Genomic DNA, 23521 nt, shown 5'->3' on the forward strand with positions numbered 1-23521 from the left:
TATTACCAGCACTCTGCAGTTAATTCACACTATGGGCGGAAACATGAAGTCAAATTACAGTTTCATCTATGTCAGTCAATTACGTTTCTGTCCTGAAGCAAGCGTGAAGCAGGTCAACAGCAGGACAAAACAATAATGCAGCAACCTTAATAGATGGTACATATGTACTCGGCTCAGACTCAACTGAGTGGCAGATGCCTCAGAGCTGCATCGCAGGAATGGGTAAGGAGTAAATCGCTACATATAATCATTTACCTGCACTACTAAAGTTGGTTATTAATCCAGCACTTGCTCCGAACATGAATGACAGACATTCAAACCTCCATGGCGCACAAACACTGTTTTTCAACAGTCCTGGAGAGTCACAGGACTCCTAAATGAAATGCTTTGAAGTCGTGCTGACATTCAAAGTGGAAAACTGGTGTCAGACCTCCATGTAGATCTTCTACAGTTCCTTCTGTGGCATGTACTGCCACGTGGTAGACCACTCTGGGTGCTACCAGAATGTTAAAACAGCGGATGCAATCAGTATCTGCAATTCAGAGTCTGAAGGGAAGGCAGTCCTTTGCAAGCCAACTAGCTAGTTGGTGTTCAAAATGGAGAAGCAGAGGTTAAGATGGTGGAGATGTATGCCCCACCACAAGATTCATACATCGTTCACCACCACCTTTGCAAAATAGAACTCTGCCTTTCACCTAGGTATACAACTGGTTCAGGAAGTCATAAAGCTGGATGTGAGAAGTGGTAACTCAAGAGAGGTAGCCATGCTCTGTACAGAAGGCTCAGAACAGCTAATGTTTTGTGAGAGCATGTCTTCCCAGCTGACAATGCCAGTCTGGCAAGGAAAGCATATGCATGGGGCATGCCCAGTTTAAACATGGTCTCGCTCCTCATCGCCAGCCGCAACCACCAAATTGGAACTACGTTACTTAATGAATGCTGCAGTAACACATGCCCCTGAAATACACTTAAGTGTTCTACTTCAGGCAGGATGGGATCGGGCACCACCATATATTACCCAAGTCCATACCGGCGTGGGGGATCCCAAGGGACATTGATTCTGGGAATTTAAAACAGTGCCCACTATCCTATGACTTGAAATAAATGAACCATAAATCAGTAATCACATCTGTACTTACGCGCCTGGCCCCTGCCACGTCCACGTGATTGTGTCCTATAAGCAAAGCAACAGAAAGCAGTGTTAACAATTCTGCCCATGAGCAAATCCCATTGCGTTTTGTTCATTCCCTACGTCTTCAACATAAAGCTCGCCATCACAATTACACATTTTTTCAATCTGTCACTTTCCAAGAGCAAATCATTTCTGAAGGGCTTTAGTTCGTTTTCCCTGCCAACACATTTCACGCTGTAAATAGAAATCAAATCAAAACAGTGCCGTCAACAGCAGGGCAGCGGAGCACTGATTTAAGAGAGCCAGCATTGGGTGATTTAGAGCTGTTGTGTGACCATTTTCTTCATAAAAGAAAAAAGGATTCTACTAAACTTCCTGTGCAGTGTTTTCGAGCTCACACCTACCATGACAGTTCTGCATTTCATCGTGACATTAAAGAAAGTTTTACATTATTTGGAAAGCAGTCCAGGTCTCAAACACTGCAGGCTTGGCTGCGTTGGACTTAAGCTCCTATTGTTCATCAGAAATCCACAATATTCTTTAGTCCGAAGATGTTGAACATAGATCCCGGATATATGCCAAGTCTTTAAAAAAAAAAAAAAAAAGAAGCCTGACATTTGAAATGAGCGCTACTTAGATTTATCATATATAAATGTGTTTTCTGTGGGTGGATCCAGCTCTTCTGAACCTACAGTGGATGTGCCTGCTTTCTACGTTATCTCTTGAAGTAATACTTTTCTTGAGCAGGACTTTTAGTAGGTCTCTACATGAAAAAGTGGTCTCCTATCATACATTCAGCACCCTAAACCTATATTTCTGGTCGAAACTAGGAACATCAACAATATCACACTAAGACAAAGACATTTAGAAGGACGAGTAACTTACTTTCGGTAACGCCTTATCTGGCAGAGACAATATCTAGCTACAGGTTCCTTACCTTAGAATTTCCCCAGCTGTCATTCTGGATATAGAGATTTTTCTCAAGTAGTACGCCTGCGCACCGTTAGGTGGAGTCGATCGGTTCTACATCCGGCAGCGGGATCCATGCTGGACATGATGTGGTGGGTCCTATATAGAGGTGTCACCCCGGTGCACTGACATCAGTTTCTTTTCATTACTTTCCATGCCAGAAGCACAGAGCCATGAAGAACACTGACCACTGGTGCATCAAACCTAGGGCCCTGAAATGGGAGTCCCTCACCCTAGAAATCAGTTTGCAGAGCGGGCAGGATGAGTGGGTCTGTAAGGAATCTGTAAATAGATACTGTCTCTACCAGATAAGGCATTGCGAAAGGTAAGTAACTTGTCCATCTGATAAGAGACATCTTGTTGCAGATTACTTACCTTAGAATAATGGCGTCCCTGATCCATGATGGCACTGCTTGGGAAAGTACAGTCCAGGCCTCCTTGAGGAGGCAGCACTTGCACAACCGTATCCCGCAGCGTGTGGGTATAATGGCCCAAAAAGCATGCAGTGTGCACAAGCCACAATGCCAGGCTGGAGGAAGAAAGCAACAACTTCCCAAGTGTGTCCAGCCTCTTGGATTCCCTATCTGTGGGTGTGGAAGGGAATGCACCATGGAAGGTAGATGCATGGAATACCAAGCTCTCAGAGGTAGGGTGTTGTGTAAGGAAACTTGGTTTGCACAGAACAGGGAGATGGGGCGTGCAATAGTCCAGTTCACAGGAGCCCCTGTGTTGGATTTAGACCAGGTCCCCAGTAGGATATCTGTAAGGGCTTCATTGAAAGGGAGCAGGGGTTCGGGAGATGAAGCTCGAGAATGAAGCACCCCTGTCAGAAGGTTAGCCCTGACTGCCACAGAAGGGAACTCAAGGTCAAGAACATCAGCTGCTCTTCGCACCACCGCAGAATATGAAGCACCCTCCCCCGTAGCCATGGCAGGAGGAGAAAGTATGCCAGTATCTGGGGAGGTATTTACACCAATGGCATCATCCACATCTCTCCACCAGTCCACATATACTGGGAGCTGATATCCCAAGCTGGTATCCCAAAGGGTCCAGTGACCCCTCCCACTCCTCGCCATACCCTAGCCCATACGAATAAAGCTCAAGATCTGACATGGGGGGGCAAAGCCCCAGTCGGCGCCTGAGTTGGTATTGTGCAACGTCTATCCAGCTTCATATCAGCGTTGCCAATAAGGATGAGGACCGGCATCAAGGAAGGTCGAGGTGGTGTGACCAACGCAGGTCCAGATCCAAGCATGGATCCCTGGGAGCCCTAACAACTACGCAAGGTCTGAATGCGCGTCAGCGGTGTGGAACTGCTAAAAAATATGGTGCATGGCCTTTAAGAATTTGTTTAGGTCGGCCAGGGGTCGCTCAGGCTCAAGGAAACTCAGGGAGGAGCATAGTCGGCCCAGACGCAGGCTCTGCAGGTGGAGCCTAGAGCGATGCCGCTCTCTTGCCTTGTTGACCGACAGACGAGGTGAACGTGAAGAACGTTCTGTCTTCTTCAACTTCTTCTTATCTCTCGACTTACCTGATCATCCCAAAGACTTACAGTGGGACGATGATGGTGGAGGACTCCGTGAACGCTCCAGGGATCTTCCTCTCGACGGGGACCTCAACTAGCACGGAGTCGAGCGTTGGGCTGCCATCAGCTTCAGGGACCGCTCCCTCATAGCCTTCGGATGCATGGCCTGACACCCGGAGCACGACTATGGGTTGTGGTCACGCTCAAGGCACCAAAGGCACATGAGGTTCGGATCCGTCACAGACATCATCTGATGACAGGAACTGCAAGGCTTGAAGCCGGTCTTCTTGGAAGACATCCCTCGATGCATTAAGAGTTAAACAACTCAAAAAACCTCAACAAAATTTGAAGAAGATCAGTCAAAAAATGACTGAAGGGTAGCTCTTTCTTCACATCAGCGTTGGCTGGCGCGGAAAGAAAAGAACTGACGTCAGCATGCCAGGGTCGCGCCTATAGAGGACCCGCAACATCATAACAGACAATAGACGGGAAGCCAATCAACGCCACAACAGCGCACAGGGGGGACTGCTCAAGAAAAGTCTTCTGTTCCAGACTGACACTAGATGTCTCTATCGGATATAGCAGATTTCTGAACATCAACTCTGCACTAAAATAATCAGGAGGAATGACTGCAAATGCTTTTAGATACATTTGTTCAAGCCAGAGTGCCTGCCTTTTTAAACAGGGTTGCACATATTTAATAGAATCGAGGTTTTGATATTCTGGTCCTTCATCTTGAAAGATAAAACACAAAAACTATAGCCACCATTTCCCATGACTAAGGGCTGGCTTCAGATAACAGTTTGTACATTGCAGAAGAGCCTAAAATATTTTGATCTAATCCTGGTCTAAAAGTGATTAACATAGTTGTCTCTATGCATTGGTATGACCTACTAAGAACACTTGCTATGGCATGAAGTGGGTGGGAGGAACTTCGGTTTATGAATACTAATTAGTGGAGAGTAATTTTGGCAGAAAGAAAGACAGCTACTGTTGAGTGTTAATGATATAGCGAATTGAATTGGAGTTGAGGGAGACAATGCTTGGGATGCCCAGAGAGTTGAAAGCCATAAGACATGTTTGAGGTGTATTTGCATCTTGTTTGTAAACCTGAGGATTTTCAAATAACTTAACATTAATTGGTTTAGTGTTGTGCATACTCACTGAAATCTACCAGGTGTATACCTGAGGATTTACAAAAATCCCTAAAAAGTAGAAACTTTACAAATAAAACTTGTGAAGTTACCAATTTCTTTGTGGATGGGTCATACGCGGAGGGAAAGGGACATGAGAGAATATAAAGTACAACTGTGAAAGCAGGATGAAGGGAGATGGAAAGTGACACTGAGAAAACCCAAAAAACACAAAGCTTGGAACCAATGAGGTCTCAATACTCTTGGTGTAGAGAAAGTAGACAAGAAAAATGAAATTACCATATAGGTATCTGATACAAAAAAGTAACCATAGCACTACATGTATAAACTCATATGGTGTATGTGTTTGATATGAATAGATAAAAATAATCTTTTGATCCAAACAGTCTAGTTATACAGAAGTCCTCCTTCCGCAGCCCTATGGTACAGTACCCATACATTTGAAATTTAGTGTAGGCTCGGACACGAGCAAGCTCTTTATTTTACGCTGAACCAAAACATTCAGACTATTTTGGAAGGGGAAAAGGACACATTTTAGGCAGACACTTAACCTCTCAGATGATAAGGACAGTTTCTGTTAAAAAAAAAAAATGCAATATTGGTGTTCGCTGGGACTGGAAAGCCAGTGGGTTCCTTGAAAGGATCTCTGTAGTCCTGTAAACTATCAACCACAAATAAGTGTTAACCTGAAAAAAAAACAGCATGGCATGATTAAGATCAGGTTTCTTTTCTGCTTCATTATTTAACTGTATGCTTTAGAAGTAACTGTAATTATATTTATATAGCGCTTAATACCCCTGACGAGGCGTCAAAGGGCTTTTCGGTGAGTAGCACACTACTCTGGAACCCAAAGGGAATTAGTGGTGGATTAGTATAGGAAAATATGAGTACAGTATTAGTATTAGTATGAGTTAATTTGAGTGGAGGATATGTGAGTTTCTTAGTTGGACTCACTAGAGTAATGGAGGGATAGAGGAGGGAAGAATCCAGGAGTGTTACTCAGGAGTTTATAGAAGTAGGATGAGGCTTAGGATGAGTAAAGGAGAGATGGAGGAGGGAAGAGTTTGTTGAAAGGGTTTAGATCATAGTAGCAGGAGGGGTTTTGGATGAGTCAAAGGTGAGATAAATGAAGGAGAATTTAGTAGGGTTGTTTGGGAGATCATAGTAAAGTGAGGTTTTGGGTGAGCTAGATGAGGTAGAGGAGGGAAGAGTTTAGGCAGGGTTATTTTGGAGATGAAAGTAGTAGAATGGGTTTGGGATGAGTCAGAGTGTGGATGGAGGATAGATTGATAGAGATACAGGGTGATGGGGAGACAGAGTAAAGCTTACAAGAGAGTAAAATTGATATTATTATTTATTTTATATATATATATATTTGTATTTTTATTTAATTATTGATATTTTGAATTTATTTATTGATTTAATTTTATTTATTTTTCTCTAGTACAGTAGGACTAGAGTAATAGATATCTAAATATATAGTAAGGGAATATATGTGCAAGGAATATTATAATGGGTATAATAATATGAGAAGTAAAGTAGTTTAGTATAAACACAGACTTTCAAGATTTGTAATATTTGACGTTAATTGATAAGTGTAATTTTCTAACATTCATTTATCTTTCCTTAATTTTTCCAGTAGCGAAATGCTTCTGTTGAATAGTTGAATTAACATTTAGTCATTGTGATATAAAAAAAGAAAGCAGGGATTATTTTTGTATCTAATTTAACAATTTATCTAGGCGCTATGCAATGACCTATGAACATGTTAAGCATAGAATAATATACACATATACACATATATATATATATATATATGTATATATACACACAGACATATGCACACACACACATATATATATATTTATCAGCAAGTAAATATACATTTGTAAAACAGGCTTAAAGAGTATGTGTATACTTTATTATTATGAAATAGTAACTATACATATTTCTTAAAGAACTATACATATCTAGAATATACACATAATCAGATTATAAATATTTATCAACACAGGCATATGCAGTACATTGCTGTTTGGATATGGTGGTTATGAAGGAAAGAGCCTACTCTTGAGTAGTGTTCTGAAGCTAAGATAGTTATCTGTGGATCTTATATTTGGGGGTAATGAATTCCATAGTTTGGCTGCTTGAACAGAGAAGGATGTACCACCTATTGTCTATTTCTTGTATGGTGGTGTTTTAAGGCAGGGTGCCAATCTTGAGCGTAGGATCTTTGTTGAATGTATTTGGTTATTTTGTTTCTGATGAAAAGCGGTCCTGTTCCATGTAAAGCATTGTGGGTGATACAAAGCAGTTTGAAGGTGGTTCTTCTGGCAACGGGTAACCAGTGTAGTACTTTCAAGGCAGGGGAGATGTGGGCTTTTGGCTTTACATGTAATAGTAACCTGGTAGCCAAGTTCTGAATACATTGTAGTTTTTTTCACAATAGATAGAGATGATGCATGGTAGAGGTCATTGGCATAATCCAATTTGAATAGTACAAGAGAGATAGTAGCATACACATTGTGTGGATAAGTATATTGTAAAGGAAACATTCTCTCTCTACAGGGACTCGTTGGCACTGAGAGACAGAAAAATAAAATACCCCTACACAGCTCTGAGAGAGGGGTGTGGGGTGTAGATTTCAGGGTCATGTGGCATCTTTTCCTGCAGCTCTTTTAAAATGAGAAAGTATTAGTAAAAGTACCTATATTTTTACATGATGCCCTCTGTGATACTGCCACTGCATGGGGGGCTTATTTATTGCAACGTAGTTTAGAGAAAAGACCACAAGAAGGAAGGACATCATGTATCCATCCACACTTCCCTGTGTATCCATCCACGCCCCCAGCATCATGTATCCATCCGCACCCCCCATGTATCCATCAGTGCTCCACCTGTGGTGCATCACTGTCAGCCTGGCACAGTGATTCCTCTATTAACACATCAGTGTGGGAGGGGCCAGCAGCACCTGGGCAGATACTTCTCATTGGAGCACTTCCTGACCACCTTGTGACCTCTGACCTGGTGAGAGAGGGCCACGCGGACTGTTCCATGAACACTTTGAAGTTGTTTGACTTCCAGTGAGGTGGGGGGTGGGGCAGTGTGGGTGGACTTATGCTGTGTGGCTGCTCTGAAGATACCTTTGTTGTGTTCTCACCTCCATTCCCCCTGCAGTGGTCCGAGTGAGGGACTTCTCATGGGGACAGGTTTATCTCCACTATTAATGACTGGGACAAGGACTGGAGGGACCTGGGGGTAATAAAAATAACTATTACTAGCACTGATAAGAACAACCCTGTGTGCTAAGTAGTGCATTCAGGCAGTCTTGGAGCTTCCTGGCACTACAAACAACTGGTCTACTGCACCTTATTCACTGTCTCCTGTACCTCACGTAGGAGAAACCATCTGCTGTTGGCAACTGAAGTCCATATGTTGGTACAATTGCATCCAGTGCGCGCCCCAGTGTGGAGCCAGGACCTGGGGCTGGCACGAGGCAGGATTCCTTGGTATAGGACATAATTAAACCATCATCATCCCTGGCAAATTCCGAGTAGTGGATTACGGGATAACTGTTAATTGTATCATAAACCCTGCAGTGAAATTCCAACCATTTACAGGATGAAGCTCCTTGAATGATTGAGAGATTATCAGAGGCGCTTGACTACTTATATATGCCTGATGACTTGCACTGGTGGCCCTAAAACATGGCACATGGACCTAGGGAGGTCGGGCCTTGAGTCAGTGCTCTGGGGCGGCCAGGGCCTTGAGTCCGTGCTCTGTGAGTGCACATGGATCTGGCAGTGGGAAGGGGGGCTTGAGTCCGTGCTCTGTGAGTGCACATGGATCCAGGGAGCCGGGCCTTGAGTCACTGCTCTGTGGGTGCACATAGAGCCAAGGCCTGAGTCAGTTCTTTGTGAGTGCACATGGAGCACAACTATGTTGTTCTAAAGATTTTCTTTACATTTTTTAATAAGCCATGACTCTTTTTTCGATTGACACAGTGATTTCAACATCTCGCCAAGGGCAGTAAGCACTATTTAAATATATAAATAACATTAAACTATCAGTAGTTGAGTGAAGTTATTTTTTAATTTTAAGATCCTGCTATTTGATAAACTGCAAAGATGTAATGTCAGTTTGACAGAAAGTCAGCTTGTACATAAATAGAAATGGTAACGATTCAAGAGCCTGATGTATTAACACTGGGAACTGAGATTTTCAAATTGTGATTTTTACTGAATCACAATTTGGAAATTGCAATTTGTAATGTATGATTTTTTTAAAAATGTATTTGGTAATTCCTTGTGACTCGCAAATCGACCTACCCCATGAAAATTAATGAGGTAGGTCACAGTTTGGGACACATCAGGAACATCATAAGAACATATCTGACATAACCAAGGAGAAAGAATTCCACAATTATTATGTACCTCTTTGAAACAATAGAGAATTTAGACTCGGTAATAACTTAATCAAAGTAACTGAATATATTTGAACAGTGTGCAAATGTCCATTTCCATTACAACATGAACCTACATACAGGTCAGTGACCAAAACAAACATCAAGCATTTAAAACAACACGTATATAGCAAGAGTAAAATCATGCCATTTGAACACAAGCCTTCATGTAATCGGTCTTAGTCCTTTCCTTGTTGCTTCTTCATGCTTTTTAGAAAGCAAAGATGGTTGTCCAAACTTCTCTGACACTGAATTCACTTAGAGGTAGTCTTATCAACCAAGTTGTCATGGACTGAAAACCCATATGATTACTCCTACGGCTATGCTCATCTAAAAAATATATTTTGCTTCATTGAACTTCTTCCCACAAGAACAGTCAACCAGTTTAGGCCAACATAATTAAAAGGCCTCCTGAGGACAGAGGAAGTCAAGGAAACGAATACTGTATCATCTAACACTTAGAATTAATTCAGAAGTAATTCTGCGTACTAGCATTCGCAACTCTTCTCCTTATATGCACATGCGGTTGTGGCAAAACCACCTGAATATCTGAGCAAAAACCTCCTGCTCTGCAAGCCCAACTGAGCATGTGTCCCGTGATCATGCACATGCTGGGACAACCGTATCATAAATTGATTTGTTCTACCAACCATTAAGAATACATTTGCCATCACAGGGATGGAGGCATGCCGGGGTCAGTAAACCACCAGGCCTGTAATTGCTTTTAAATAAAGCAATCTTGTGTGTGTGTGTTTTTTTTGTTAAATGCAACCCATTTTCCTTGAAGGAAAACGAGATGGTTTAAAAAAAAAAAAAAAAAGTCCAAGTTTAATTTTTTGAGAGTACTACTGACTACTCTTAAAACATGTTCTTGTCATTATTCACAGAGGGGAATTGGTCCCTCCTTGTGGAACCCCTTCCTGTTTGCGAATGGCTCATTTCATGTTAAAAAAAGTTTTGTGGACAGAATTCGGTCGCATACCGCCGTGATTCGGTATTTGAATGTGATACCCTAAACGCCACTCCCAAATACTGAATCTTAAAACCCAAATTGCGATTTTGCACAGTTGCAGTTCGGTATTTGTATATGACAAACAGCATTTGTGCAGTCGCAGATGTCCCAATTATGTCAATCGAGCCATTTGCAAACTCAAAAATGCTTTATACAGCAGGATCCAAAAGTCGCAATGACTAGGTCCCATAATAAGGTTTACCAATTTAAAATTAAAAATAAAAGTAAACAATCCTTCAATGATAACCTGGTTTGTTTTAAGTTTACTACTGTAGTTCGAGACTTAATACAAATTAAGATTAATCATACTGTTTGGAAAAAGGGTAATGATTTAGCATTTTATGACGTTATACAGTTGGTGTCTTAACATTTTTGAAGTATGCAATACTGATATCGACTGCGCGCCTTTGTGGTACAATTAGCCTTGTTTCAGAGAGTTCAGAAAAAAATCGAGGCCCGACGTATTTACAGTTGGTAGATCAAAGTCGTGCACGTACCATTTTATTTGGGTAGCGTAAAACAACTGGCTGAACTGGAACTCCAGGAATAAAGGCTCCTAGAAAAAAATATATATATGTTACATTTCATAATAAATGCAGTTATGTTTGATAAAACCTACGTTATTCATAGTAAATTAGCAAGCTGTCAAAGTACATAACAGTCCTTAATTTGAGCCGGTGGGGCTCACTAGCACCCTTTTTGGGGACTGGCACTTATTTTAATTTTTTTCTCTTCTCATCAGATTTGACAGGGAGTAAGAAAGTGGAAAAACACAGGGGAACCAAAGAGGAAGACAAAGACGGGAGAAAAACACCAGAGGGAGAAAGCAGGAGCAAGATAAAGGGGCCGGTAATGTGTGACAGTATATTAAAGTAGCATGGAGGTGGAATCGAGGCTACGCATTGGGAGCACCGATATTTAATAGCATCGGCTGGCTTCAAAGCAGAACTTTGGGCACCGGCACTCGTCCTTTTACAAAATAAGTACTACATAACAATGTACCGGAAACTGCAAATGTTAACCTTATTAGCAGAACTCGGAGTATGGGTATTTTCTTTTTGAAGCAGTCAACAGGTGCCTCCAAGTTCGAAAAAAAATGCTGCAGTTAACTATGCCCCAGAGCGTGGAAGGCATTTTCTTTGAATTTTGCTTCCTGTCGGTATGTGATGCCGTGCCCCTCATCGCATATGCTTAAATAGAGGGTAAAGTGAGCAGACGAGTCAATGAGGAGAGGGTTTACATGAAGCCCTTCTCTGCTTGGCTGAGAGATAAAGGAATTTCCAATCTTGTTTCCAATCTACCTGGTCAGTCACACCCAGTCATCTACTACTACGCTGAGAAGAAACGTTTCCACTGGGGTTAGAGGGGAGATGTGGTATCCTGTGTTGGGGGAACCATTTGTGTGCCTCTCGAATAAGGATGGCCTCAACCACAAACTTCCCACACCACAGAAAACCTCTGGGTGACCGGCTATTCCATCCTGCAGACATTTCCCTCCCTTAGATCAGAAAAGGATTGGTCTAACTAACTGCAGGGGGTGCTGGCCAAGGCCTTCACTGCCATGTTATGCATCACATGTTGAATGTGGGTTGAGACAGGTAGTGCGGGGTATGCCCAAAGGCAAATATAGCAAGACCACGCATAACCGCTATTGTAGGCTCCCACAAGATGGCTTTCCCTTTTGGCAGGAGCCATTTCATGTCACCACTTGCCTCCCCATTTGGGGGGAAAGCTTACGTCAGCGAAAGGCCATTTATAAGTGCAAAGTCTTCTGTAAGATGTGTTTACAACTTATTGATTTCTAAACAACTGTCAGTTATACCACACCAAAATCATTATGAGGAGATTATCTCTAATAAATATTATGGGTTCATTTTTGTTCTGGTATTCTAATCCAAAATTTCAAATTTATGCGAAACAGCTACTCCAATTCAAAATCTACTACAGTCTTCTGCCTTCGTATGAATGATAGTTTTAAGGTGTAAGTATTAAATTGCTTTCAAATGCACCACAGATTTTATTCACACACATCAGCGACAGAAATTTGCAAATCAAGAGAAAAGAGTTAATTTATTGGTCTTCTTAAAAAAAAAACTGTATATCTGCTTTCAAACCAATCTTATTTTCAAAAAATATGTATTGACCTTAGTTTCAAAAGTACCTTGTCACAGCTGTAGAAGCAAAAGAGTATGAGAATACTCAATAAAAAACAATTCAAGTCCCATCTGAGTACGACATATAGCAATACCTTACAGGAAATTGTAATCCTGTTGCAATACAAGCTGTGGCAGGCTTAGGAGCACAAAGATCTTATTAAAAAAGCATGGCTGACTGTCACAAGAAGCTCTTGTTTAAAGGATATATAATTTCTCTTAATGTGCATGATCAGAGCACAGGGCTTCACAAAAATGTTAAACAATTAGTACAGTCCATGCCTGTGAAGACTATAGATTTCCCAGTGCTTATGTCCGTGTTCCTAGATGGCGACTATGTGCCCATTTAATAGCCAATTTTGATTTAGTTTCCTCATGTTTTAACACAATCCAGTTAATGAGGGCAGTAGTGGAATGTGCCTGCATCCATGGTAGCTATCTTTCAATGGATTTTCTGAAATCGTAAGGAAACTCACTGAAATGTGGCTGCACGTATGTGCACACACTGACAACCATCTTGGAATGGTTAAAAAAAATATTTTAAGACAACCACGTGCTAATACAGCATCGAGTGGTGCTCAGAGAGAGAGAGAGCGAGAGAGAGAGAAAGAAAGAGGAGGATTGAGAGGCAAGTGGGTGCTGCAAGGGTTATTTTTTAGGTTTCACATGCACAGAGCTTGAACTGTGCTTTTGAAGTCTTTTGTGAAATAAACAAAAAACTTATAAGGGGCTTGGAATCTGCCCCTTGCTTGCCTGAATGTACCACTGGATTATTCCAACATTGCTCTGATTAACATGCTTCTGACTTGACAAGTATGTTGTCTGCTTTAACATCCTCCTGCTTTGCCATCCATGCCATCATGTGGAGCCTAGAGCAAGTACAATTTCCAGTCACTGGCCAGTGGGTACTGGCTAGTGTCCTTCCACTGGCTACTTCACCGTGAAGTTACTAGTCTTGGCATTTCTGAATGAGCACTCCTTACAACTGAATCTGCAGGCCGTCTTTTCTCCCATTTGATCTACCAATCTTAGTAATTACTTAGTAATTTTTGTCAGTTTAGTGTGTATGAAAAGTATATAGTGTAGCAGGGCAGAGGGCCTTTAATGTGCATCTGCAAACTAAGACACAGAAACATGGAAGCATTTGCTTCTACACAGACTGTGTCTGAGCCCTTTATCCCTGGTTATAAAAACACAATCATGGTGCATTAAATGGCAATACCGATGAAAGCAGAACACTGACATTGCAGCTACCCGAATAATGATTTCTGATGTATGTATACAACTGCAGAGGCAGAGTGTGAATTAAAGAAAACATCCTCCCCTTTTCAAAATGCGATATAATAAAAAAATGTAATGTCCTGAAACTTCATTTACAGACCCTGCACTTATGTGCTTTTATTGTGTACAGTTTTCCGGTTTATATAGACGTGTGTGAAGACAGCATGAAAAGTGAAGTAAACGCCCACACCTTTTCAAAATGCAATATAGTAAAACGTTGGGTCTTCCTACTTAGTAAAGGGGTGGATGTTCACAACCATTTATCTGCATATAGCATACTATATTATATTATATATATATATATATTATTTTTTTTCAACTGAGCAGGTCATATGTACTAAACATACACTAAGCATGTCCACTGAGGTACTGTGTCTCTGTGCCTACTTATTGGTCACCAATTGCCCCACACTAGCATGCGTAAATGAGGGGTACCCTTTGAATGAGCGTGATCACAAGGTTACAGTAACATCCTATTAATGCATCTCATACTATCTTTTTTGCACAAGCGTGTGCGTTTAAGCTCAGTATTTATCAGGGATATTCATTCATATAGGCACGTCTCTCCTGCAGCTTGAAGGTCCAGCCTGGCCAGGGAGCAAATACAAAAAAAAGAAGGCTAAATGGATTTAGTTATTTACATGGTCATACATCACGCTGCGTCACATGTGGCTGCCCAGAGCCATGCTAAAGCAGGGTGTAGGCTTCTGTTAAAAAACATTTCTCAGACCTGTGCACATTAGACAGGAACAGGGCTGGAACAGCAAGCTGCTGTGAAATCAGCAGCTGGTGAGGTGAGCCTCCTGCCCTCTCCTCGCACAGGCTTTACAAGCTCTTAGTGACACTTTGCACTAATCCATTTTCTTTCTCATTCTTGCTCCTTACCACATCCTTCTTCATCCGTCCAGACTCACAACCCTCCCCCACTTGGCCTTTTTACATGTTGTCCATCAGAGGCAGCGAAAGTTAGTCCAATTTGTTCACCAAGTGCTTACTGGCCTTAAAACCCAGCTCCTTAAATGTTTGTAAGGCACTTCTTATGTCTATAACAATAAATAAATGTGACCTTGAATAATGTAACAGGTGCTCATGTAAAGCACCCCTGAACCACTGGATGGTATTTGGGCTTCAAGAAACTGCAAAAAAAACAAGCGCTGGCAAAGTCAATAGGTTTCACCTCTGCAAAATCTATTGGTTTTTTAGACAATGCGTAGCAGGGCTAGCTGCTATGCATTATGTTTTATAGATACAAAAGCAACGCTGTCCACGTCACAGCTTTTAAAAAAAAACTTTAAACCATGTTGTACAGCAGCTAGCACTGCTCTGCAGCATGTCTATGCGTAGACCGTATCAAAATGTTTTTATTTTTTATTTTTTACTTTTAGACATGCTGCATAGCAGCTAGCGCTGCTGTGTAACATATCTAAAAAGCATTGACAAAAACAATGGTTTGCAGAGGAGAAACATCCTGGCTTTGCCGATGATTGTTAATATAAAATAAGGGAGTGGGGGTGGAGAAGGGTAGAGCAGAGAGGGTGGGGAAATAGTAATTCACACACACTACAATACAAGATCTGGTGACAGCTGTGGAAGGATACATGTCATCCAATCAAAATATCGCAAGACTGGAATTTTGAGAGGAGCATGTACACATACCCACAACATCCATGAAACACAGAAATATATGGCACACACAATTCCACATAAAGACAGGGCAACATGCCTATCGAAATTAATGCACACACAGAACATAAATACAGCCACACATGCAAGGGCAAATAAATGACCTAAATGCAGTCACCCATACACAAACTGAGAATCCATTGTTAGTTGCTTGTATATACTCTTATCCTGTTACAAGGTTGTCACAAATTATTAGATGTGACAGCACAGTTGAAATAAGGGAACCATATTAAAGGAATGGGGAAGGGGACTTGTGAAAAAGAGGCTCTTCCTCAAAAGGATCCAATGGTCAGTTGCCAATCATAGGCACCTGGTTGGCAGTAGGAAGAAAGAACAGGGTAACAGGGTAGAGGGGAGAATTTAAGGTATAAATGGACAAGTTATTTACCTTCAGTAATGCTTTATCTGGTAGAGACAATATGTAGTTGCAGATTACTTATCTTAGAATTTCCTCAGGCATCAGTCTGGATAAGGAGATTTTTCTCGAGCAGTAGGCTTGTACGCTGTTAGGTGGCGTTGATCGGCTTTGCGTCCGCACCGGATATGACGTCGGGGGTCCTATATAGGCGCTACCCTGGCACTCAGACATCAGTTTCTTTTCACGACTTTCCACGCCAGAAGCGCATAGCCATGAAGTACACTGACCACTTGTGCCTTAAATTCTAGGGTACTGAAAAGGGAGTCCCTGACCCTAGAAATCAGTTGGCAGAGTGGGGAGGATGGAAACTAGAAATTGTCTCCATCAGATAAGGAATTACCAAAGGTAAGTAACTTGCCCATTTGATAGAAACATCTAGTTGCAGATTCCTTACCTTAGAATAGATACCCAAGCAATACCATCCCCGGTAGTGGGTCTGCGAACTAAGTTCACACCAGAAAGTCATGCCGGACAAAGCAGGCAAAGTGAGTGTCCCTACAGACAAGACTGTCCAGGCAGTAGTGTTTGGTAAAGGTGTGCAGAGCGGCCCACATCGCGGACTGACAGACATACAGGACTTGAACTCCACGTGCTAACACAGTGGTTGCAGCTTTAGCTCTGGTAGAATGAGCACGCAAAACCTCCGGGGGTTGCTTCTAAGCCAGTGCACAGCACATTTTAATAAAGAGTACGACCTGCCTGGAGATGGTTCTCTTCTGCAGTACCGGATCTTTCTTTGCACCCACATAACCAACAAAGAGTTGATCATCCACTTGAAATCTTAGGTGCGATCAAGATACAACGGCAACAGACTTTTTGGGCCCATGCGGTGGAGTCTCTCCACTTCCTTAGAAGGATGTGGGGGTGAGAAGAAAGTAGGGAAGGTGCTGGATTGGCCTACATGGAGGGGTTTGACCACTTTTGAACAGAAACGAGGCCCAAGTACGAAGCGTCACTTTGTCAAGATAGATGGAAAGGTAGGGTGGCTTAGATGACAATGCCTGCAGCTCACTTACTATGCGGGCAGATGTGATGGCCACAAGAGAGGCTATTTTCAAAGTGAGGAGCCAGAGAGGACAATTGTGGAAAGGCTCGAAAGGAGCACACATCAGAAAAGCCAAAACCCAATTGAAGTCCCACTGGAGCATTAAGAATGGGGATGGAGGAAACATGTGTCGGGCCTTTTGGGAAACTATTTACAATAGGAGATTGCAGACAAATAACATTTGAGAGTGCCCATAGCAGAGCCCTGCTGGGCTAACAGAAGTATAAACAAGAGAACCTCATATAAAGAGGCATAAAGAGGGTCAACAGACTTGTCTGTGCACCATGCCACAAATTTCTTTCAACGACAGGCGTATAGCGTTTTGGTGGAAGGACGCCTGGCTACCAAGATAGCATTATAGACTTACGGTGGAAGGCGAAATCTGTCAACTGTTGCCGCTAAATCTCCACTCAAGAAGACGAAAATTGCACAGGTTTGGGTAGAGAACCCTCTCCTGCTGCTACAAAAGAAGATGCTCCCGAAGGGGCAGTCTGATTGGAGGATTGATGGCCATGCTCAATAGTTCGGGATACCAGGTCCTTCGTGCCAAGTCCGGAGTCACAAGTATTACTTGGACCCAGTTGTTCTGGATCTTCTTGAGAACTTTGGGCAGAAGTAGTATGGGCGGAAAGGCGTACAGGAGGCCTGTGTTCCAATCGAGATGAAAAGTGGCACAGATCGATTGCTGGCTTGGAAACTCCAACTTGTAATACTGCTGCCATTGCGTGTTCTCTGCGGAGGCGAAGAGATAAAAGAGACCTTGCACCACCTCCAACCACATCCAGAGGCGCAGAGTTTCCTGACAAACGGTACATGAGCCCACCAGACCCTGCTTGTTGCAGTACCGCATGGCAGTGGTGTAGGAAAGTACCATCTTGCCTGGCATGTTACCCCCATATTTCACTGTATATATGTTGTTTTAGTCTATGTGTCACTGGGACCCTGCCAGGCAGGGCCCCAGTGCTCATAAGTGTGTGCCCTGTATGTGTTCCCTGTGTGATGACTAACTGTCTCACTGAGGCTCTGCTAACCAGAACCTCAGTGGTTATGCTCTCTCTGCTTTCCAAATTGTCAGTAACAGGCTAGGGACCAATTTCACCAATTCACATTGGCATACTGGAACACCCTTATAATTCCCTAGTATATGGTACTGAGGTACCCAGGGTATTGGGGTTCCAGGAGATCCCTATGGGCTGCAGCATTTCTTTTGCCACCCATAGGGAGATCTGACTATTCTTACACAGGCCTGCCAGTGCAGCCTGAGTGAAATAATGTCCACGTTATTTCACAGCCATTTACCACTGCTCTTAAGTAACTTATAAGTCACCTATATGTCTAACCTTCACCTGGTGAAGGTTGGGTGCAAAGTTACTTAGTGTATGGGCACCCTGCAACTAGCCAAGGTGCCCCCACATTGTTCAGGGCAAATTCCCCAGACTTTGTGAGTGTGGGGACACCATTTCACGCGTGCACTATACATAGGTCACTACCTATGTATAGCGTCACAATGGTAACTCCGAACATGGCCATGTAACATGTCTAAGATCATGGAATTGTTACCCCAATGCCAGAATTCCATGATCCCCTGGGTCTCTAGCACAGAACCCGGGTACTGCAAAACTGCCTTTCCGGGGTCTCCACTGCAGCTGCTGCTGGTGCCAACCTCTCAGACAGGTTTCTGCCCTCCTGAGGTCCAGGCAGCCCTGGCCCAGGAAGGCAGAATAAAGGATTTCCTCTGAGAGAGGGTGTAACACCCTCTCCCTTTGGAAATAGGTGTGAAGGCTGGGGAGGAGTAGCCTCCCCCAGCCTCTGGAAATGCTTTGATGGGCACAGATGCTGCCCATCTCTGCATAAGCCAGTCTGCACCGGTTTAGGGAGCCCCCAGCCCTGCTCTGGCGCAAAACTGGACAAAGGAAAGGGGAGTGACCACTCCCCTGACCTGCACCTCCCAGGGGAGGTGCCCAGAGCTCCTCCAGTGTGCCCAAGACCTCTGCCATCTTGGAAAAAGACTTGTTGCTGGCACACTGGACTGCTCTGAGTGGCCAGTGCCATCAGGCGACGTCAGAGACTCCTTCTGATAGGCTCTTACCTTTCTTACTAGCCTATCCTCCTTCCTAGGTAGCCAAGCCTCCTTTTCTGGCTATTTAGGGCCTCTGCTTTGGGGAATTCTTCAGATACCGAATGCAAGAGCTCACCAGAGTTCCTCTGCATCTCCCTCTTCACCTTCTGCCAAAGGATCGACCGCTGACTGCTCAGGACGCCTGCAAAACCGCAACAAAGTAGAAAAGACGACTACTGCAACCTTATATTGCTTCATCCTGCCGGCTTTCTCGCCTGTTTCCTAGTGGTGCATGCTCTGGGGGTAGCCTGCCTCCTTCTTGCATCAGGAGCTCTGAAGAAATCTCCCATGGGTCGATGGAATCTCCCCCCTGCAACCGCAGGCAACAAAAGACTGCATCACCGGTCCTCTGGGTCCCCTCTCAGCACGACGAGCGTGGTCCCTGGAACTCAGCAACTCTGTCCAAGTGACTCCCACAGTCCAGTGACTCTTCAGTCCAAGTTTGGTAGAGGTAAGTCCTTGCCTCCCCACGCTAGACTGCAGTGCTGGGTACCACGTGATTTGCAGCTGCTCCGGCTCCTGTGCACTCTTTCAGGATTTCCTTCGTGCACAGCCAAGCCTGGGTCCCCGACACTCTAACCTGCAGTGCACAACCTCCTGAGTTGTCCTCTTTTCTGACTTCGGGTGGACTCCGGTTCACTCCTCTTCTAAATGCCTGATCCGGTACTTTTGCGGGTGCTGCCTGCTTCTGTGAGGGCTCCTTAACTTGCTGGGCGCCCCCTCCGTCTCCTCATCCAAGTGGCAACATCCTGGTCCCTCCTGGGCCACAGCAGCGTCCAAAAACCCTAACCGCGACCCTTGCAGCTAGCAAGGTTTGTTTGTGGTCTTTCTGCGTGGGAACACCTCTGCAAGCTTCTTCACGACGTGGGACATCCATCCTCCAAAGGGGAAGTTCCTAGTCCTCTTCGTTCTTGCAAAACACCAAGCTTCTTCCATCCGGTGACAGCTTCCTTGCACCCTCAGCTGGCATTTCCTGGGCTACTGCCCACTCTCAACACTGTCGCGACTCTTGGACTTGGTCCCCTTGTCTTACAGGTACTCAGGTCTGGAAATCCACTGTTGTTGCATTGCTGGTGTTGGTTTTCCTTGCAGAATCCCCCTATCACGACTTCTGTGCTCTCTGGGGGTTGTAGGTTCACTTTACACCTACCTTACAGGGTCTTGGGGTGGGCTATTTTTCTAACCCTCACTGTTTTCTTACAGTCCCAGCGACCCTCTACAAGCTCACATAGGTTTGGGTCCATTCGTGGTTTGCATTTCACTTTTGGAGTATATGGTTTGTGTTGCCCCTATACCTATGTGTTCCTATTGCAATCTATTGTAATTTTACACTGCTTGCATTACTTCCTTTTGCTATTACTGCATATTTTTGGTATTGTGTACATATATCCTGTGTATATTTCTCATCCTCATACTGAGGGTTCTCACTGAGATACTTTTGGCAAATTGTCATAAAAATAAAGTACCTTTATTTTTAGTATATCTGTGTATTGTGTTTTCTTATGATATTGTGCATATGACACCAGTGGTATAGTAGGAGCTTTGCATGTCTCCTAGTTCAGCCTAAGCTGCTCTGCTATAGCTACCTTCTATCAGCCTAAGCTGCTAGAAACACCTCTTCTACACTAATAAGGGATAACTGGACCTGGCACAAGGTGTAAGTACCTCTGGTACCCACTACAAGCCAGACCATCCTCCTACAAGTGGTGTCATACGTGAACACCTGCACTACCTCCCCCTTGAGAGAGGGAAGAAATGCTTTCAATGCTAGTCTGATTGCACAGAGCTCCAACAGGTTAATTTTGAGTCCGGACTCCACTGCAGCCCAGATGCCTCTGATCTCCACTTCTCCGAGATGGGATCCCCAGCCCAGTAGTGAAGCATCTGTCGCTACTGTCAGCTCTGGTTGGAGAAGGGAGAGGGATCTGCCTCTGACCCAATCACGGTTCGTTGGCCACCACTGCAGATCTCACGCAGTTCTCTCCAAGATCTGGACCATTTTGGAGAGATTCCCCTGATGCTGCATCCACTGGAATTTCAGGTCCCACTGCAGAGCCCGCATACGCCATCTGGCAAATGTCACTACCAGGATGCAGGAGGCCATGAGGCCCAGCAGCCTCAGTTTCACTCTCACAGAAATCCCAGATAGAGGCTGAAACATTAGTATTATAGCCTGAATATCCTGGAATTGCCGATCGTGAGGTTAAGCCCAAAACTGCATTCTGCCCAGAACAGTGCAGATAAAAGGTAGGGAGTTTGGTGTGACTTCAGCACCTTTATAGTGAACCCCAGCGAACACAGGTGGTCCCCTGTAGTCTGGAGGTAGGAGATGACAGCCTGGGGTGAGCCCGCTTTCAACAGCCAGTCGTCGAGATGGGGGAAGACTGAAAACCCTGACCTGGGCAGATAAGCTGCAACCACCTCCACCACCTTGGTGAACACCCAAGGGGCGCTTGCAAGGCCAAAGGGGAGCACAGTGAACTAAAAGTGTTTGTGACTTATTGTGATCTGCAAGTAATGTCTGTGGGCAGAAAGGGAATATGGAAGTAAGCACCCTGTAAGTGCTTCTCTAACATCCAGTCTCCGGGGTCCCGGGCAGATAAAACCTAAACAAGAGTGAGCATTTTGAACTTCCCCATTTTGAGGAAGAGATTGATGGACCAAAGGTCTAGGATAGGGTGGAGGCCCTTGTACTATTTGGGCACCAGAAAGTAGCGGGAATAACAACCATGACCTACTTCTGGCACAGGGACCCTCTCTATGGCTCCCTTGGCCAAGACAGCTGTAACATCCTTGCGAAGAAGTGTCAAGTGATCCTCTGTCCTCCAATCGTAGGATGGTGGAATGGATGGAGGGGAGGAAGAAGCCCCTTCGGACCATCTGCAAAACCCACCTGTCGGACATGATTGACTGCCAGCGGAGCAGGCGATGGACAGTCCTGCCTTAAACTGGTCCCTGGTGGGGGACTTGTCAGACTGTGAACGTTAGAAATCAGTGGCCTGGGGAGGGTGGGAGTTTGGGGTGGACTGGCCAGACCGCTGGCTCTCTGATCCACGAAAGAAGTAGATCTCATGTCCCCTGCCAAGGTGAGGATGGGCAGCATGCGCAGCATGATGGCTGGAGAGAAACGGACATGGCTGAGCACCCCTTCCGAAGCCACAAAAGGCGCAAAAAGCAGACAGAGGGGAATGAGAGGCTGCTGCGAGGCCCAAAGACCTGGCCATAGGCCAAGAATCTTTGAAGCGGTCCAGAGAAGTCTGCTTTCTCTCCGAGGAGACTGGTGATTAAAGGGCATGACCATAAAATTGGCTTGGACATCCCCAGAAAAGCCAGAAGTCCTCAACGAGGCTTGGTGCCTAAGGGCCACTGTCAATTAAACCACTCTGTCCAGTGGGTCGGCCACGTCCAGTCCACAGCTGATTGTGAACTTTGCTGCATGTCTCCCATCAGCAACTGCTTGGGAGAGTACAGCCCCAGCCTCCTCCAGGACCTGTGGTAGTACCTGAGCAACGATATCCCACACAATGTGGAAATAACAGCTCAAAAGGTATGCAGTGTTCACAGACCTCAATGCCAGGCTGGAAGAAGAAAACATTTTCTTCCCAAGTGTGTCCATCCTCTTGGATTCTCTATTGGTAGGTAAAGAAGGGAACACACCCTTATAAGTGAGACTTGGATGACCAAGCTCTCAGGGGTGGGGTGTTGCGTTAGGAAACCTGGGTCACCCACTGCAGGGTGATGCCAACAGTATTTGTTCACAAAAGCCCCTGTTATGGGTTTGGCCCAGGTACCAAGCAGGACCTCAGTAAGGGCTAATTAAACGGCAGGAAGGGTTCAGAAGATGAAGCCCTGGGCTGAAGCACCTCTGTCAGGACATTAGTTCTGACTACCACCAAAGGCACAAGACCTCAGCCGCTCTTCCAACCATCACTAAGTAGGACAACCCCTTCTCCGTAGTGACGGTAGGGGGAGAAAGCATGCCAGTGTCTGGGGAAGTATCCAGACCACTGGCTTCACCCCAGGTCCATTTGTCACTTCATAGTGTCTTGGAGCTGGTATTCCAAAGGGTCCAGCAAACCCTTCCCATTTCTCCCCATATCCCAACCGATAAGAAAAAGGGTCAGAGTCTGACATAGGGTGCAAAGCCCCTGTCGGCACCGGAGTTGGTGTCACGTGATGTTGATCCGGCTCCGTGTCGGAGTCGGCAAAGAGGATTGGGTCGACATGCCCGGGGGGCATGGCCAGCGCCGGGAGCATCAGCACCAGAACCGGCATCAGGGAAGATCATGGTGGTACGACCAATACCAATGCAGATCCAGGATCTGATCCATGGGTGCCCCCCAGCGCCAAGGCCAAAGCAGCCAGCGCAGAAACCGAGGGAGCCATTTCTCACCATGAGAGACTCGAAGGTGCTCTAGTGGATTCACACTGCCCAAAAATAAGGCGCATGGCCTCATAAGGCTCTCCGAGTTGTGCAGAGGTCTCTCCGGCTCCCAGACGAAGGCCTGGAGCAACAATGCTCCTTTTCCCACAACTCATCAGCCGACAGACGGGGTGAAGTCAAAGAA

The 23521-nt window shown here is 44.6% G+C and overlaps 1 protein-coding gene across 3 annotated transcripts in view; it reads right to left on the bottom strand.

Moving 5' to 3' along the window:
• The window catches only part of LPCAT1 (lysophosphatidylcholine acyltransferase 1), a 510913-nt gene that overhangs the window by 86550 nt on the left and 400842 nt on the right, over positions 1-23521 (bottom strand). For all 3 annotated transcript variants that reach the window (XM_069219452.1, XM_069219453.1, XM_069219454.1), the window contains exons 6-7: positions 10752-10810; positions 1140-1174 (exon numbers count right to left, since the gene is read on the bottom strand). In XM_069219452.1, the coding sequence (XP_069075553.1) occupies positions 1140-1174; positions 10752-10810 (94 nt within the window). The remainder of the gene's footprint in view (positions 1-1139; positions 1175-10751; positions 10811-23521) is intronic.

This window comes from Pleurodeles waltl, chromosome 2_2 (assembly GCF_031143425.1).
Source record: "Pleurodeles waltl isolate 20211129_DDA chromosome 2_2, aPleWal1.hap1.20221129, whole genome shotgun sequence".
Taxonomy (NCBI): Eukaryota; Metazoa; Chordata; class Amphibia; order Caudata; family Salamandridae; genus Pleurodeles; species Pleurodeles waltl.